The following is a 19,361-nucleotide window of genomic DNA, read 5'->3' on the forward strand; positions in this document are numbered from 1 at the left end:
GAAACCTTAAAAAGTGGTGATAACATGTCAAGGAAATAAAAACAAGACAGTTTAAAAAATGGCATAAATAATGTTTTCTTTTAGCTTTCTACTTGTACATACAGAACTGATACTGCTTCCCAAAACTTTTAAAGACGTAAGGGAAAACAGAAGAGGTGTTTGCACAATAAAATCACACTGTAAATAATCCATCAAGAAGCAGAAAAAAATTTATAAATTTTATTATAACTTTAGAACAAACATGGTGAAATTGAATTAATTAGAAAAAAATCTCCTTACATCTGAACTTTTTCCTATAGTTCTTCTTGTCTCTTCTTCTAGTTCCTTCTGTCTCCAAAGGTGGTTGTTCAAAATGCCTTCTTGCAGGGCTCTGGCACTCTTTTCCTGAGAGAGCTGTCTCTGTGTTTCATCACGCTCATCTTCAACCTACGATAATACAATTAAATTACTTGCACCTTCAGAAAAATCAAAGCTAGCAATATCATTCCACTCTCCCTTTTATTCTTTTAAATATTTTTGCTTTCCAGAGTTACAATAATCCATCTATAAATTTTAATTTTCTTCTGAAAATTAAGAAGAAATACAGAATAATTTAGTTATTTTAATTATTATTTTGTAATAATTTTGAAAAATAACTCAAAGTTAGGCTTTGAAATACAAAAAAAAAAAAAAGGGGAACACACTACTAGGAAACCAGCTGTTCACAAAATCTGGCAATAGTTACCCAATGCCTCTTCCATGAACAGAGTACCTCTTCTCTAGGCATACTGGAATACAACACCAATTAAAAAGAAGCAGAAAATAAGAAGACAAGTGTTTAAGTCATTATCTAACACACCTGTTTGAAGAGCTTTCTCAGTGTTACTAACTCCATTTCTAAATTCCTTGATTGTAACTCAAGTTGCTGTTTCTCCTCCATCTCTTTACAATATTGCTCTTCTTTCCTTCTGAGTTTTTCTTTTGTTTTCTCATATAGTGTTTCTAGTCTGAGCCTCTTTTCTTCTTCTTGTTTCAAAGTAAACCTGGGAATTAAGAGTATAGTTGAGAAACTAAAGCACTAATATAAAAATTAGATATTCTACACTATGAACTTGCAGAAACAACTCAAACCATAAAAAATGTTAAATATTTTCAGATTTTATATTTTTACTCTAATTTTTAACTTTTTAAAGAATTCTATCATCATTCCATTATCTATGGTATCACATTTACAGTATATGGAAATAAACTATTGACTGTTTTATCACTTGTAAGTTTATCTAGGTAAATATACTGTTACAAGGTAACACATTTTCACAACACAAGATTACATACTTAAGGCTTTGGATATCACTTTTCCATTCCACTTCTTGATGAGCCAATATGGATTTCAAATCTTGAGTCTCTTCTGCTATTAATTTTGATTCCTCCTTTTCACTTTCCAGTTTTTTTACTTCTCTCCAGACCGCTGCATACCGATTTTTTTCATGCTCTATTATTTGTTCATATTTAAGAAGTATGTTTTGAATTTTCAGTAAAATAGCAGAACCTATTTTGAGATAGAGAAGACAAAGTTGCACATATGCATAAACACTTTCTAATGTGTAAATTATTTGATTTGGTGCAGGTGATAAAAGTTTTGGTAGTGGGAAGACTGAAGGAAGGCAAGTGGGAGTTCTCTGAGAGAAGAGGCCAGGGGTTGCACCATTCCAGACACAAGACAATGGACCAACTGCAGGGCACAACTGAGCCTTTCAGCCATGCTGGGGGCACCTCATAAGAATATATTCAGGAGAAGACAAAACCACCACTCAGGCAAAGGCAAAAAATAGGAAAAACAGCTGCTCTGTACACACATGTCAGCGATGAAGGGGGTGGTGGGGAGGTGTTATCCTAAATATAAATGAACCAAGACACCTAGGAATGCACACAAAAAAACCATGTTTCAAAAGAAAAACTTGTAACATCTGAGGAAAAAGTGACTTTAGAACATACCTGTATGATCCACAGTAAGCTGTTCTAAGAGCAACACAGCCTCTTTGTAGGTGGACGTTGGTAACTTGACGTCCTCTGATGTTGTGTCAGATGAGTGAGTTAAATCGAGGTCGTCAGTTACATCCATGTGCATGCTGACCTACAAACAATACAGTATTTTCTGTATACAAATATGTAATATTACAGATGCATGAAGGACTCATTCTTTCATTCACAGTCCATATCTGATTGGTCCCATCTGAGTGATTAAAAGCTGATAAAACTATTTATCAAGAAACTAATTTTACAGTACCTTGTTCTTTTCATTCGCTGTCTTTGCTGCAGGTCTGGAAAACAGAAATGTATTTCAGTTCTGGAATGTTTATCTTGCATTAAGAACAACAGCTAAAGTTGTTCTGAAAATGTAATTTCAGTAGGGAATTAAAGTCAAATTTAATACAAGAGTATTTTTAGACGTAGGTGAATACTGGAAAAAATTATCATCCTTATTGGAAGATTATTTTTTTTACAAGATATTAAGCAAATAGTTGAAATAACTGTTCACTCAAAGAGACAGGAATCATATAGCTACAGACATGCAAATATAGTTATGTGCATTCCCTGTATAATACTACAGGTTTTGTCCCCTTCAGTATTTAGACTCTTTCCCTTAAGGTCAAAGAACTGTACTTTTGGATTCTCTAGTGTACTTAGGTTGACTGGAGCGGAGTTAATTTTCTTCAGAGCAGCCCACACAATACTGTGTGTTACATTTCTGACCAAAACAGCATTGACAACACACCAGTGTTTTAGCTATTGCTCAACAGTGCTTATATCCTGTTGAAAACTTCTGTTTCTCATTTTGCCCCTCACAGTTAAGTCTGAGTAGGCAAGAAGTCAAGAGGATATACAGATGAAGAAAAAAAAATAAAAAGAAAAAAACTCAAACCCTAAGATGCATGTGATGAAATAGCAACTTTGTTCTTGTATAAGTCTCTCTTCTCCCTTTTAAAAAATATATGTTTACATATACACTGACCTTCAGGTAATTTTTTATCACTTGTGCACATTTGTCTTTATAATGAACTTGGGTAAGATGTTCAAAGCACATAAAGCAAAAAGGTTGTGTTTTGGAACACAAAAGATATCAAGTAATATTGTCACATGAAGGAATAAAAACTGCACATCAGGTTTACAAAAAAACTTACCTTTAGCCTTAGGTCAATTTTTATCATTAAATAAGTTTTAGTCATAACCTTTCTTATATTCGCGTACCTTCCTTCCTCTTGAGATGTTTCACTTGAAGTGCTATCATCTGGTACTCGAAAATGATTCCCACTGGCAGGGCTCATCTGCTGATTAGCCTTCTGCTTTGAAGTTTGTCCTTTATTATTCTTTGCAACATCATGATTCAGGGAAAGTTCGCTACATTAAACAGAAAAAAAAATACCACTTGAGTAACTTTACAGAAAATATTTCTTTGAAACAGACATAAGATGATGTCAGAAACTCAGATCTGTCAGACCTCAGAAACAACTGAGATTAAAAATATCTCTGATAAAATACAGACTTAACTCCAAGGATTGTATAGTATTTAAAAAACCTTGCCCGAAGAATGAGGGGGGAATGTGGAACCTGAACAAGATTCAGGCAGTATCTTATATCCACATTAGAGGAAGCATTAAGAGCAGAGATTCCTTTGAAGGACAGACAGAAAACCCCTCCTGCTTAGGATTTCATAAAAATATCAATGCCTCCTTCAAACTTTTAATATTTGGTAACATCTTTTCCTGCTTCCTAAAAAAAAAAGTGTTTTTCATAAATGTTTGTGAAGCAGTGGTCTGGTCAGTATTGCTTTCAGCATCAAAGAAACTGCTTCAACTAGTACAATATTAGAAAACCTAAAAGATACTTAAGTAATCCCACAAATATGAATTAGAGATCATGCCTTTAGTTTCTACTTTCATTGTCATTTTAATAATTTCTGACCTCTCCTCAGGTGAAAATTTCTTGTTGACGTTTTCTTCTGTAGTGTTTTCGTCCTCCATTTTCAAAGAGTCATTCTTCTTCAGTGTAAGCTTTTCTCTCATTTGCTGATTAGTAATGTTTGCTGGTGGTGTATTTAATTTATCAGCATTTTCCTCTTTTGCCACTGTCTGCGTATTCAAACTTCTTTCTTTGTTTTTTTCCTTCTCAACCTACAAAAATAAAGTTAAGTTTCAAGTATTAATCAGTCTTTCCATAAAAGAGAAACACAATATCTAATACTGAATAATTCAGGGTTTACCTCTGAAGAAGTGCAAAATGAAAAAAAATACAGAAAAGTATTTCCACAAAAATTACATTACAAAGTGTATTGTTATTGAAAGTACTTCAAATCCACTCATGATCCTGTGATGTAACAGAAACATGGTCCTTAGAAAGAAAACAAGTGTATCTTAACCCACAAACAACAAAAATGCAAAAGCATTACCGATGGATTAAAGAGTTAGAAGGACTGCACAATGTTTGTTATTAAAACAGAAATTAAAAAAAATCAAATGGAAGTGTGCTTGGTTACTGCTTCCTCCGTGGAGGGTAACCAGGGTAGCAGGGAAAAAGATGCCAAACCCACAAGTAGAAACAACTCCACTCACAGCAAACAAGAATTTAAGTGAAGGGCAATGAAGACACACCATGCAGAAAATCACAGCAAATGAGAAGTCCAGTCAAGACCCTGTTCAGAAGCTATTTTCATTCTTCATTTCAGAATCAAAACTGATTTAATTGTGTGCACTTCTTTTTATGTCAATGAAGTGATAACTTACACTGGAACCGAGTGCCACATACTGTTAAACTGGAACAATAGTGCATTCTGTGTTTTCTGAAAAAGGGGAAAAGGCAACTCTCCACTGCTGTATTTATTCATAAGTATTGTATTTTCATGCAAACAACAATTGATTTGCACAAAGCATCTTCATTTAATGATGAATAGCTGAAGTGAACAGGACCATTGATATGGAGAAAGACTAAAGAATAAGGAGTAGCAGGTGAACTACCTCTTTTTGCAGCTGTACCTTCTCTTTCTCCAAAGTCAGGAATACTGTTTGCAGCATTCCTACCTTACTCTTAAATCTTTCCATATCTCGTTTTAGCTCTTCATCAAGATTTCTTTCCAGCACGTCACACGATTCCTGAGCACTAATGTAAAGACTTTCAGTTTCTCCTATATTGCTGCTGATACAGCAGTCCTTGGGAACATCATCATTAAATCCACAGTACTTTTTCAGTTTCATTTCTGTTACAGAATGTACACTTTCATCACTTGCACAAACAGGTCTTATTTGAGGAAGAATATTAGAAATGTCACCCAAAATACTTGATTTTAAGCTATGTCTCAGGGAGTAAACAGGACCTTCCTCTGCATTTTTACTATTTCCATTATCATTCTCTTCTGTTTCCATAATGGGCATTTTCTTTTTCTCTCCTTTAGCCAGAGACACCTTTCTGTTATGTACATTGTTAATGCCAGCTTCTTCATCTGTATTCCAGGTATCTTCTACATTTATCTTTAAGCTATTTTGATCAGGAAGAACACCACGACTTGGAAATACAATTTCCATTTTGGGTATTTTTCCACCTGGTGTAAGTTTAATATCCCCAAATTCACCTTGGCTTTCTAAATTATTACTTGATTCTGTCACAGGAAACGAAAAAATGTGAGAACTCTTCAATTCTTCACCAATGCCATCTTCTGGTATTTCTTCCACAAGTGAAGCAGTTTCCCCAGCTTCATTTTCACCAAACAACTGCTTCAGCTCTGCTGTAATGTTTTTGAAATTTGTTTTCAATTCCCTTTTCTCATTTTCAACCCACATTTTTTCGTATCTTTCTTCCCAAGGTTTTAGATTTAACTCCTTGTCAGCACTGTGCGATTCCTCATTTTTTTTAGGACCTCCTGATGTGAAACTTCTGCTTTGTCAGTCTGATTTTCATGTGCTGTTTTTTCTATCAAGTTGGCAGTTTCTAAAATATATTTATCCTTAAGTAAACAGGCACAGACAAAAAGATTACCAAGAAAAAGGAAGTTAATCTAGGTAATTTCCATTGCAAACTCATCCTGTCATGTAACAGAAATAACAGCATCAAGATATTCTGAAAGCAATTTTTATAATATAAATCAAGGGATACTAAATTAAAGGTTCACTGACTCACCTTTTTCTTAAAAATAAAGCACTTACTAGCTACTAGGACTTATTAGAGATAACAGCTTTTCTAGGATTGGAGTTGTCTAGGGTTACTTTCACCTTTAGGCCTGCCTGCTTTCTGTATTCAGCAGCCTCTGTTAGAAAGCAATTTATTTTTTCATGTTTGCTGCTTTAATACCACTTTTCTTTGGAACTGCCCATATTTTCTCACCTTCCTTCCTCCATACTGTCTGGCATTTTACAATCCCCTCCCAGCTAAGCTAATACAGCGTAAATGAACACAATGATGTTTTTGTTGTCCACAACATGAGAACTGGGCCTATTTCTTCACCCAAGGCACAGATACGTTAAATTTCATTCCAAGATCCAAAGAAAAGCATTTATGAGGGAAACCTGTCCATTCCCTCCCTCATCCCAAAAGTCAGGAACCCAAACTTATGTGAAAACTGTACCATGCCTCACTTACAACTACCCCCTGTCCCTGACCCCACACGCTGCTTCTCACATGCTCCTTCCCCATTGCTTCCTAGTGCCTGCCCTGCAGGCCCGCACCTCCGTCCCAAGGGGCTAAAATCATTCACCTCCTCTCTCCTTAGCCAGGCCCTTCTCTCTCTCTGCCAAAATTCCTGCTTTCAGGACAGGGAAGGAGCACCTCAGCCAGCTCCCATCTGTCTCAGCCTCACCATTCCCCAAGTTCACTGCCCAACCACCACCACTTCCAGTAGGCCTAAGTTCCATGCTCTGCCTGTCAATATTAAGCATGGTCCTCTGTCATCATAGCTGGGTGTGGGGTAGAAGTGATTTGTTCCACTGTCCCTTGAGGTGCTACAGAAGACTCCAGACCCCTCTGTCCAGCCCTGTCCCTCTCCTGTTGCAGGCCCAACACAAACAGGATGTCTGCCTTATTCCTGTCTAAAACCCCCTCTGAAAAAAACCTTTTCAAACACTTACTAACATGGCCAAACAAGCACATATTTTGCAGAGACAGGGAAAGCATTGAGGTCACAAAATTTAACTTTTTTTTTGTTTCTTCTCCTGTTACAAAGTGGAAGGCCAGGCATATTTAATCAAATAGATCAGCATACTTACAGACAAATTTCTTTCTCTACTTGAATGTGCATTTTGGATAGGGAAAAAAAAGAATTTGACTGCACTGTTTCTCAGCATTGTGCAAAAGGAAAAACACTGAATAAAGTCTAAGCAAACAAGCTGGAAACAAATTAGTGTAACAGCAAGTATCCAATATAACAATAAGGATTTGTCCCCATCACAAGAAGACTGTTTTCCATTTTACTTCAGGTGTTATACAACCTTTATCTGTAGGATTCTCCAGAATTACTCATTGACTGGTAAATTTCCTTCACTTTACATATATATACATATAATTCTTTGCTTTACAGTATAATACAATTTACTGTTTCAGGCTCCTAATTCAAAACTTTTGGTGTTACATACCCACGCTCCATAGTTTTCAATGGCATCCTTATCTTCTTTTTCAGCTGCTGATGACATATGAAAAGTAGATCCTGAGTACTCACCTACAGTGAGAAAACTATTATTTTGATAACCAGCATGACCTAATACTACTTACTAACATTTAGAGTGCATCTTGGATCATATTTGTGAGAAAAAACTTAACACAAAATAATGCATTGCCTTTAATTTGTGAGCTCTTAGAGACAAAAATTACCATAAAACAGACTAAAGATGTATCAGTGTACACTGCTTTCTTACAGAGCATTTAAAGGAAATTTGCTGAAAATTGCTGCAAGTGGTCACAAATTAACCAATGCTGTTTCTTAAAGGTGCATAATCTTTCTCTTTGAAACACTGTGTGCCATACAGTAAATAGTTACATGGCTCCAGCAGCTGTAATTCCCCTATGTGTATATGTGCAGTACACAAAAAAATCATGAAAAAAACCCCACAGCTTTGAAATATTTTAAGGCCCCAGCTTCACTCTATGCATGAAACAAATCTGTCTCTAGACATGGATCTGGACTGAGTATTTCAAACTGCTACCTTATCTGTTGCAGAATGGAAAACTGAAAGACAGACTTGTGTAATGCTGAGAAACAATCCAGGATCTCAACACTTTGCTTATACTGTTGAAAGCCAGATTCCACTCTTCCCTCTCAGAATTTCTATATAATATGGGCGGGTCATAAACTTCTCAGATGTATTCACCCAGTCTGGCAGCCTACCCTGAATCTCTGTTACACCAGAGAACTGCACTCCAGATAATCCCAAACACAATCTAGAAGCAGCACTCCACTACCATTGTTCTTGTGGAAGGCATATTGTACACTTTCAAGCGACAAGCTTTCAGAAAGAAATGAGTCTAAGCACCTCAACTGGGGAATCTAAAAACAAGAGATGGAGTCTTATCACTCGTATCACTCTGCACCTCCTCTCTTGCTCCAAAAGGCCATGGATTCTACACCATAGCATTTCTATACACAAAGTTTAACTGCTAAAGAGGGACACAATATCCTTCCTACAAAAAAATGAGCCAGACTGAGAAAAATACATAGGTGTCATCATAAAAATACAAAAGGGCACAACCTCACTTCTTGGCATTTTCTGCTTTAGGTGAATACTTTTGCAAGCCTTCATTCCTTGACGGGCTCTTAACATTTGATACAAGCTCAGAGTTACAACTTTATGTCTGAACTCCTCAGTCAAAGGTCTCCAGAGGTCAATTTTGATCCCAAGTTACACAGTGTGAAGTAACAACCTTTTCCTCCCACCTCACTGCTGGGTAAAATTTGAGATTTTTTTGTAGATTTGACTGTTGGGTATTTCAGTACAAGGCATTACACAAAAGTCATTAGTGGATTGACACCACTTCTTTCACAGGGTTGCTATGATAATCTTTTGATGACAGATGTATTTCAGATAGTCTGATAAATACTAAAGACAATAATAACAGCAATAATTAGGGATTATCTAAGGATAATGTTCTACAAGGAACACAGGCATTTTTCCCTTTTTCTTGTTTTTCAACAAGAGGAGATTTAGACTTTACTCTTGCTTATAGATATCCCAATACCAAGCTGTTTGCTGGTGCAGATGAAGGCTCCAGCCAGCAGTAAAACCAGACAGATGTACTGGTGGTCAAGGAACATTTGTAGGTAGCACCACAGAAATTACTGCAGAGGGTATCCTAAGTTATCACTCCCAAGACTGCTGTAATCAAAAGCAACTCTAACTCCCATTTAGTCTTGCCCATCAGAGAAATTTTCAACAGCAGCTATGTTGAGTTTGAAGCCTCAGTCTTCAAGTAAGATTTTAGGATCTTTGGAGCCCATAAGACCTATTTCACATAGTGTTTAACCAATCTCGAAATTTCTGTGTAACTGGCAGAGAACAAGGGAAAAGACAGGAAAGACACAGGGCATCAATGTTCCTCCATCTTCAGGACTGCCTAAAAAGGGGAATGACAACACGTATGCTGGAGGAAGCCAACATCATGGAAGGGTAGACTGTAGGAGGGAGCAAACATATGTACAGGTGCCTATTTCAGTAGTCCTTCTGCTTCCAGAACACCTTGTTAGAACCACTGATTTAAAATTAAGAAAAAGATTTGCAATTAAAGTGTGCCTGTCCATGAAACAACATGACAAACATGAATACCTTCAATATCCTCAACATCTTCTAAATCAAATTCCTGCAATAGATCTGCAAAACATAAAACAGATGCCTTATTAAATACTCCTAAAAGATTATAAAGCTAAATCCAGAACCACTTAAGAAAATTATTACCTGATTTCTGCTGCCTGTTTTCAGGAGAAGTTTTGTTCATTTCCAAAGCAGAAATAGGAGTCTTAAGCTATGAAAGACAATTCAATGATAAAACATCAAATTCAAAGTAACTACAAACTATTTAATAAGCAGAATAAGTAGTCAGTCTAACATGAACAAATACTTACCTGTGAATTGTTGAGTTTCTCCAAAAAGCCTGGAAGTGAAAAATATTTTGGGAAATGTTATTTTTTTAAATTGTGGGTACATTTTACTCCATTCACCATCAGTAGTTTCTACAAGTAAGTATTAGTCACAAGCATTATTTCATCAAGAGTACAATACTGAACACTCCATTTACCTCATCATGCAGCATGTGTCTTAGTATACAAGAAAAAAACAATGCATACTTCCCATCATACACCTTGGATTTAAAAAATTATTATCACAGACCTAGGACAATATAGGTGAAGCAGTAAGGTCATGCTTGTTAACAGAACAAGATTAAAATATTTAGTCCTTTTGAGGAGCTGAATCCTGCTTTCTAAAAGGATTATTTCAAAAGCCAAAGCCGGTGTGCTGCAATGAATGATCATAAAACAGCACTATGACTGTGATTATTCTACAAGTGCTTAATACTGAGGAGCATTTTCTTTTCCATTGATGGGACTAAGAAAGCATGGGTGCAGACAGAGAAACCTCATATATGTCTAACAAGGTAAAATCAAGGCAGTGTTGATCAGATTGTTGTGGTTTAGCTTGCAGGGAAACAACAGAAACAAATGTTGTCTGGTTTTAATCTACATTTATAACATAGTTCTGAATATTTTTTTAAAATTTTGTCCAACATTAAATAATTTCCAAACCCACACAATTCCACCTGTACTTCTCAAATCCTCTGCTTAAGTCATCTTATGGTTTGAGTTCTCTCACTAAAGAAGTATATGAAAGAATACTTAGAATTATTAAGAATGGCTTCCACGGCAAGAATTTTATATTTAACTACAATTGTTTATATTTTAGATTAAAAAAAAACAAATCAGCATTAAAAAATAAACAGTATTCAATTTCAGTAAACCTGGTGGTCCAGTAGTGTGGAAAAACCTTAGAAAGATTACCATAACCAACTTCTACCATCTTTTCACACTGATCCTAAACTTGTCTTACTAGGATTCTTGTCTAAGCAGAATTCTGTGACAAATAGTTAACAACTACATTTGAAACTCCTGGAAGCTTTTAAAGTTTTGCTCAAGACACTCAAGAGACAGTGTCACAAACTCCAGGCAGAAATCCTCAGCAAAAATCCCTGTACTTGTAGTCCTACTTTAGCTCCTAGGCAAAGCACAACATAAAGCTATCAAAATGCTATCAAAGGTTAAGCTAGGGCCAACAAAAATGCTAAGCCAGATCACAGCTGTCTTCTGCTGCATTATCATCTAAGAATGGTCAGTCCTAATAGACATACACTGTCATCACTATGAAACAAGAACCTGAATCAAAAAAACTAGATACTCACTGCAAGAACACAAATAGGGCAAAGAATTTCCTTTACAAACTGGCCAGCAAGTGCTGTGATTACTGACATTAGTTTTCAAACAATAAGCATTTCATTGGTATGGTTCACACTCACATTCTGACAGCATTTCTAAGACAGACACTGATAAAAGTTTACTTCAGCTTATAAATGCTTACAGACAAACATAAGCCCACCAGGAAGTTACCATTGTCTCTTTCCCCTGAAACAAACTGGGAGCATGCTCCATGTCTCTCTGCAGCTGGGAGCAGCACACCACACGGTATCTTATTTGGCATTTCAGAATCCGCCTGTGTAACCTAAAACACATGAATGAAAATTGGTACAAATGCATTTTCAATTCATTTCTATACAAAATTTCCTGCTAAGCCAATTCATGTAGCACGGTATCAAGTGTATTCTACATACAAAAATGTTTTGTAAGGTCCTTGGCAAGAATCCATCAAAACACAGTATACTGGAAAATCACAGCAATTGGGTTTGTTTTCAGATCTTAAGCAAAAACTTCACGCCACTATTCTGCCACGCTGACAAACCTTGACAGACTGGACAACCACAAACAAGAATTAACATGGCAACTCAAGATACAGGTTGTGAACTAACAGCTACATGTCTGCAGTGGTCCAGCATTTGTACTGAACTTGTATATGACATTCAAGCTGGTACTGACATTCCCTAGACATATATCCTGCAGGAGTGAATGAACACAGTGCTGCTCCCAATTCCAAGAGCCATTTGGACTGAACAGAGATTAGCAAGGCAGAGCTTAAAATTACCTTGAAACTAACAATGTTTGAGCCTTGTATTTTTAAGAAGGGGATGGGAAGAGTTCTTTTTTCTCAAAAGAAGAACCAGACGGACTTAGCTACAGACTTTGCTGATTGCCATGGACAGGAAGAATGAAAAAGGCAAACAGGGCCATCACGTGCAGTGCCTCTGTTGAACATGATTTTAAAGAGGGCCAGAGTACACCTACAAAAGGTAGAGAGGATCTGTTCAGAAGCAGCTACCTGTCTAGCTTGTAGACCCCAAGGGCAACAGCTAACCAGGTCAGCACACCAGGGCTGTATGGTGAAAAAGCAACAATCCTGCCAGCCTCTGTGAAAAGGTCAGAGTATTTTAAGAAGCAAGGGACTTCACTGTTTCAGGACTATACTAGACACCAAACTCAGCCAGTTGCTGTGACCCAAGCCATTAGCTCAACCTAACTTCATCCCAATCCTAACTGAGCAGCTGGCCTAGAGCAGAATGATTTCAAGGGCCCCCAGTTACAAACATACAGCAAAAGGAAGAAAAGAGGAAATAAGCCTTATCAACAGTAGTGTCCAAGTGAAAAGGAAGCTCTCAAGTGATTCTAGATCTTACTTCTACTTCCTGCAGTGGAAACCCTTGTGTCCTTCACAAAAAGTACCTCGGAATCCCAGGGAGATTCAGCATCTTCCTCCTGCTCTGCTCCCACTGTTGGAAGGGCATCTACAAATAAGGTAAGAAGCGATTTGCTTGAGTGTTTGTACATCCACAGATGCAGGTTCAATTGATGAGGACAAACTAAGAAGCAAGTTTTATTCAAGTGTTTCTTCCCACCCAGACACATCATGTTATCTCCTTTACACTTCCAGCTCCTTTTGCTTCCTTTCTATCAGAAGATGTCTATGCACAACAGTTAACAAAGCTACAGGCAATATCCAACATGCTTGGGTAACATTCAGGAAGACACTTCAGTATCCTGCAGTTCTGCTGTACACAGAGTTAAGGCCTCTCCAGCCTACAGCTCCAAAATTTGGCATTTGCTATCGCTTTCCACTGTACAAGGGATACCACAGAAACACTATCCAAAACCTCCTCACACTACCATGCACAAAGTCACCAAGAAACAATCCACCCTTTGTTGTGCTACTAGGAAAGATCTTCCCTGACAAAGCTGTTACCTGGCTCCTTCCCAGAAGCTAGACACCTAAGCATTGCCATTTAAAAACAGAGGCTCACACTTCAAACACTTAACGCAAACACAAACCCAAACACAAAAAAGTCATTTCTGTCTTGAGGGGGTTAAAATTCAAACCTCTTCCCTACAACTTTAAGGTTCATCCCCAGGGGGTTACTAGCCAGATTTAACGATTGTATTTCTATTTTAAGCTAGTCCACCAGGAAAAACCGATTCAGAATTCAATTGTGTGGACACATACACATAAAGAAGGGGAAGGACCTGGATGCCTGTGAGGGTACGCACCCCAGAAGAGGAAACTGCTGGCTCCAATCCGAACTCTGACTACTTACACTATGCCAGATACATGCTTACAGTGAAACACATATAGGCAGATGAGCAGGTACAGGCACAACACTACAGCTAGCAGGTTCTGCCAGTGCCCCCTGTGCAGCATCTGAGAAGCAGCTACACATGCTCTAGTAACTAACATCTGCTACAACAAGCTACCCTCTGGAGACAGACAATGGGAATGGTGCTTTGTCTTCCTACTGTCAGACGTCAGGTAAGTACCAAAGTGCTCTGACTAGGCTGGTAATGTTTTCAAGCACACACATGTGGTGCTGGAGAGACCTTCTACATTTTAAAACTAGACGAGGTGAGGCACTGGAACAGCTTTCTCTCAGCTTGACTCAAATCCTTTCCTAGCTTCAGCCAAGAGCAATTACAGCCATTCAGTGTGACAGTACTCATGATAAAAGGGAATACTGCTGTCACTCAAGACATCCTAATCCTCCTTCTCCTTATCTGTGCATTTTGTTCACATCACTTCAGGAAGAACATAGCAACAAATCAAGAATGGCACCTGCTTCTTATTGCATTGCTTCATACCCAATGCTACAATTTCAGTTCTTTAAGAATGAATGAAAAGCAACACAATCTGCTTTCCTTCTCTGCCAATGCCCACTGGGACTCGCAGGAAAGAGAAAATTTTGCTATTGTAGGAGTCAATCACCATTTTAGCTCATTTTCTATGCATTAATATTTGTAGAGGAAGAACTTGGGTCAGGATTTACAAAGTCATTTCTCTCACCAGAGTTGTCCTTTGAAACTTTGTGGACTTCATGCCTATCATTACAAACAGAATTTTTCACATCCTCAGAAACTGCAATTTGTAGCTTTTTGCCAGCACCCTCCTTCTCTTCATATTCAGATGATTCTTCCTAAAAGAGACCAACCAAAACAGTTGAAAAGAACAGTAGCAAACATCATCTTTGCTGTTCCTCCATAAGCAATTCCTCATGTCAGTCTAACTCCAGCTTCATTTAAGTTCCAACATTCCAGAGCATATTTCTTTTTTTTTTCCTACTTTGCTCCATGAAAAATCATTAGTTTCCTGTTCTCGATCTTATACAAAATTATTTTTGTTTCCTCACTTTCAGCTATCACGCCATGAATTTTCCTAAATGGTAGTAAAACTTCACAGGTAAAAGCTGTAACACAGAACTTAGAAAAATCTAACCGATTCCAGAATCTACTGCCTATTTTTTTTCCATACTATAATGTATTACCATACCATAGCAAAGAAACTGTTTTGACTCCAAGGAAGACACTAACATCAAAAACAGATGATCAAAAGACGGATATATTTGAAAAATAAGTATTAAGAAAAATCTGGTTTAGTATGTGTTTCTTACTTATCTGACCCTCAGAAAATACCCTTGTGATTGAATCATCCTTATATACTTACTTCATTGCTTGAATGAAATGCTGCTCTCAAATTTTCTTCTTGCTTATTTAAGTGCAAAATTTCACCTTCTTTTTTCAGTGGTTTACAGACTTTATCATCTACTCCTTCATATTCCTCCTCTTCAGTATCTTCACCATCCACATGCTCAAGCATGACAGAGCTTTGTCTTTCACTTTCAGGTCCCGGGTTTTTTTCTGCTAACCAAGAATTATTGTCACTTTCAAAGCCATCACTGAAGTTTGGCCTTTTCTGCTTAACACCACAACTATCTAAGCGAGGCTGAGGTATCTCTTTTTTCTGGTCTGTCACTTCAGAGTTTGGAAAACAGGGGTCAGTGTTTCGGTGAAATTTCTCCTCAATCATGCTTTTTCTGTTCCAGCTTTCTTGCATATCTTGCAGATTATTTAGATTTTGAAAGACAGCTTGTTTTGGTACTGACTTGCAAGATATTTCATTATTCATGATCTTTGGAGACACTGCTGTTTTAGTTTCTTGAAACCTTTCAAAAGACCCAGCTATGAAAGACACAGGAGTATCAACAGATTCCTCCAGCTTTTCATCATGTTCTTTATCTATTTCATCATCATCACAGACATTTCCTGTTCCACATCGAGCATCCTCTTCACACTTGGCTTTACTGAAATACTCTAATTTCTGATTAATTTCCCCTTTAGGTTCTGTTTTCTCCTCCTCCAGTATTTCATTAGACTGAGTTTCTTCATCCTTCAGCTCTTCCTCCTCCTTTTCATCTTCAGTAAAATCTTCATCATCGTCTTCCTCCTCCTCCTCCTCCTCATAATCTTCATCACCATCTTCATTGTCATTTTCATCCTCTTCCTCCTCCTCCTCCTCCTCCAATTCTTCTTCATCCAAGTTGCTTGCAGCTGAGACATCTTGATTAAACAATTCTTCAGTGTCCCCTTTGTTCACATTTGCACCTGATGGGATTCTTTGTTTGTGACTTTTCTTTGGTGACTTAGGACTTTCAATTCCAGAACCACCACCATCATCTTAAAGTACAACAAAAAGAAAAATGCACGTGAACAGAAAGAATTAGGTAAACAGTAATAGGGATGTTCTCAGACTAATGTACAAGAGAGAAGCCATTTGGGCATGTCTAGAAATTGAGAGGTTGGGCAGGATGGAGGATGAACTTGATGAAAGAAAGGGGCTTAAGAAGTGATTAATATCTTCATTTTAATGACTTAATTTATTCTGAATTATTCAGTACCGTGTTTACAAAATGCTACTTTTCCCATTTACTATTTAAAAAAAACCCCACAAACTAACCAAAAAACCTACTTAGCAAGTCTACTTCACATATCAATATATCATCCAACCTTTTGCAAACTAACTTACTGTTTTTCCTGAACTGCTGTGAAGCATTCATTAGCAGTGTCAGGTTTGGCTTCTGCAGCTTCTGTAAATAAAGATTTAAGATTTTTTTTTAACAGTAACAGCAACAAATCCTTTGTTCACATCAAATCTTGAACAATAAATATAATCACTGTCCTTATGATAGTGCTGGCTCCATCCTATACTTCTAACTACACAAACACTCCTCTCATATCCAATTCAGTATGTGCAGGCACCCTTCTGCAGATTGTTTCCAAAAATGTTTACGTGCATAACTGTTCTAAAAATCTGTTTCAAATATGTGTAATACTTAAGTAAAATTCAATTATAAAATTCAATTCTATTAAAAGTGCATTTTCAGGATGCTTACTTGCAAATATGCACAAGGTAACTATTAATATCCCCGTACTTAATGCATAAATGTAGTTCCTACAAGTACACTTAAAAAATACCCCTAAATTTCAAAATCATGGCAGAAAAATGTATCATTTCTATTTAAATCAGTGCAAGAAAATAAAATAAAGTTAAAACTAAACATGCTTGCATCTCCAGCATTACAGAGTGGGTTGAACCACCACACTCAGGTTCTACATTACAGCACAATGCCAATGCAACAGATGATGCTCCAGACATTACTCAGAAGTTCAAAATTCTACAGATCATTAGTAAAAACAGTAGGCATAAGAGCTTGTAACTAACAAAAAGAGTACTACCCAAGCATTACAAAAAAATGAGGAAAAACATGCAGTGTGAGATCACATGCAAGTACTGAATGTCATCTTATAGAAGAAAATAGATGACCCATTTGAGTAACTCGTCTGCTCATTGAGTACTCTTGAGGAACCTGCTGAGGAAAGGAGAACTAGGTGATGAGGATTTTTACAGATCTTGATAAATAAATGTCCTTTATCACTTAGGAATATATCCCCAAATTTACAGAAAACATAACAATGATTGGACAGGATAGATTATTATTATAACTTACAAATTTTTGAAGTCTGCAAATCTGACTCGTATGAACAAGAAAAAACATAAAACTATGTGGTTATCTTGTCACCTACTGCTTTTGGCTTCAAATTAGAAATCTACTGCATACTCTGTCACAGCTACAGGTCCTTTAGGAAAAAACTCACAGGAGAAGGAAGGCTGGCAGGCCAGAGAGTACTTTAAGGAGAAAACAATATTGGCTGGAGCTGCAGCTTCTTTCAGTTCCAAAGAAAACTTGCCTTCAAACCCCTTATTTTTACAGGATATTTTTCCTGTAAATGCACCATACCTTGGGGGTAAAATCAAGTTCCTCTTCCTCAGAGGTATGCCAACTGTCATCGCTGCCCTCTTTCTCAGAGCTTCTTTAAAAGCAAAGCAAAATGAGTACCGTGTCTCTCAAGTCATTCCTCAGGTAAGTGTTATTATTTTTAAAGTCTCACCTTATTGAGTCTCCTTGGGAGAAGTCATCTATTGCTGTTCAAACATTAATCAACATGTTGAAATTAAATTTAGCATGCTAAAAATTAACCATTTAAAAATTAAATATTTTACATGGACAACTCTGCAAATCATAATAGAACGATGCTTTGGGCAGTAAATTCAGTATGAGGTGGCATAAATAACTGCACTTCCAAAACAAAATTGCATCTTCAAACAACACTGAATTTTAAAAAATAAAAAAGGAAATAAAAAGACCAGAGCTATATCTCTTCTGGAGTCTTATACCTAGAAGTTTAAAAAACATAGAAACACCCCTAAACTAAAAAAAACCAAAACCATAGCATTAATATCCTACATTAGTAAACAATTAACAAAATGGTGATGGTTTAGCAAGACATTAAGACTTCCTAAGTACTCATTTCACACACAAGTACCCATCACATACAGAGATTTATTATTTTATGCAGCATTATGTATAACATTATGCTAACATTACACTATCTGCTGTTCTACCCAGTTACAGATTATTTTGCAAAGGTAATGAAAATCAAAAAGCACAATCAAGCTCTAAAGCTCAAGTAGAAGAATCACCAACACTTCTGTACACTGCATCAAAAAGGGAATTCAGCAGACACAAGTGGCAAACCCAGGGCATTCTATAGCACACTCCAAGCCTTTATCAGTGTTACAAATGCGACTTGCACGTAGGATAATAGGATAAATCAGGTCAGAAGGAACCTCAGGAAGTCTCTTAGCCAGCCTTCTCAAAGCAGGCTCAGTTATGAGGTCAGAGAAGGTTGTTCAGGGCTTTATCCAGTCTGGTCTTAAACACTTCCAAGGAGGAAGACTATACAACCTCTCTGTTTTACTGTTCCCACACCCCATTTGAAAATATTTTGTTGCCATTAATGCCACTTATATCTCTGCCTCCTGTCAATGTACCATTGGGAAGCACCTGGCTTTGTCTTCTCACATATAGTAGAAGCTGCTGCTAGGTCCCCTGCAAATTCACTTCTCTAAGCTGAAAAATTCCAGTTTCTTCAACCTGTCCTCAAAGGGCAAATATTCCTGTCCCTGATGAATCTGATGGCTTTCCACTGAGCTTGCTCACTTTTGAAAGACAAATCTCTCTTGAACTGGAGGCTCAAATTACACCCAGAGCACTGGACATAATCCAGAGAGTGCCAAGTAGAGGTGGGTAATCACTTTCCTCAATCTCTTGGCTACGCTGCTCTTAATACAACCCAGGACACTGCTGTCAGGGCACCCTGTTGCTGGCTCATTCTCAGCTCACTCCGCCAAGACCCATTAGGCTTTCTCAGCAAGGCATCTCTCCTGCCAGGCAGTGCCAGCATGCTTTGTAGCAAGGCGTTGTGCAGATTTTGCATTTGCCCTGGCTGAATTTTGCTAGACAGGTCTGAGAGTTCATTTACACAGTCTGTCAGAGTAAATGCCTCTGAATGACAGCACTGCCCTCAAGTGCAT

General features: G+C 37.4%; 1 protein-coding gene across 1 annotated transcript in view; it reads right to left on the reverse strand.

The window, feature by feature from the left end:
* Positions 1–19,361, reverse strand: part of LOC115910011 (ankyrin repeat domain-containing protein 26-like) — a 47,486-nt gene that overhangs the window by 19,376 nt on the left and 8,749 nt on the right. Inside the window, 20 exon segments of the mRNA XM_030959781.1 lie at positions 280–426; positions 839–1,022; positions 1,315–1,528; positions 1,975–2,113; positions 2,267–2,300; positions 3,229–3,378; positions 3,943–4,151; positions 4,992–5,881; positions 5,884–5,974; positions 7,596–7,678; positions 9,777–9,821; positions 9,906–9,972; positions 10,073–10,101; positions 11,606–11,717; positions 12,830–12,891; positions 14,436–14,565; positions 15,093–16,102; positions 16,452–16,512; positions 17,725–17,797; positions 17,876–17,909. Coding sequence (XP_030815641.1) covers positions 280–426; positions 839–1,022; positions 1,315–1,528; positions 1,975–2,113; positions 2,267–2,300; positions 3,229–3,378; positions 3,943–4,151; positions 4,992–5,881; positions 5,884–5,974; positions 7,596–7,678; positions 9,777–9,821; positions 9,906–9,972; positions 10,073–10,101; positions 11,606–11,717; positions 12,830–12,891; positions 14,436–14,565; positions 15,093–16,102; positions 16,452–16,512; positions 17,725–17,797; positions 17,876–17,909 — 3,764 coding nt within the window.

This window comes from Camarhynchus parvulus, chromosome 1A (genome assembly GCF_901933205.1).
Source record: "Camarhynchus parvulus chromosome 1A, STF_HiC, whole genome shotgun sequence".
In the NCBI taxonomy this organism is placed as follows: domain Eukaryota; kingdom Metazoa; phylum Chordata; class Aves; order Passeriformes; family Thraupidae; genus Camarhynchus; species Camarhynchus parvulus.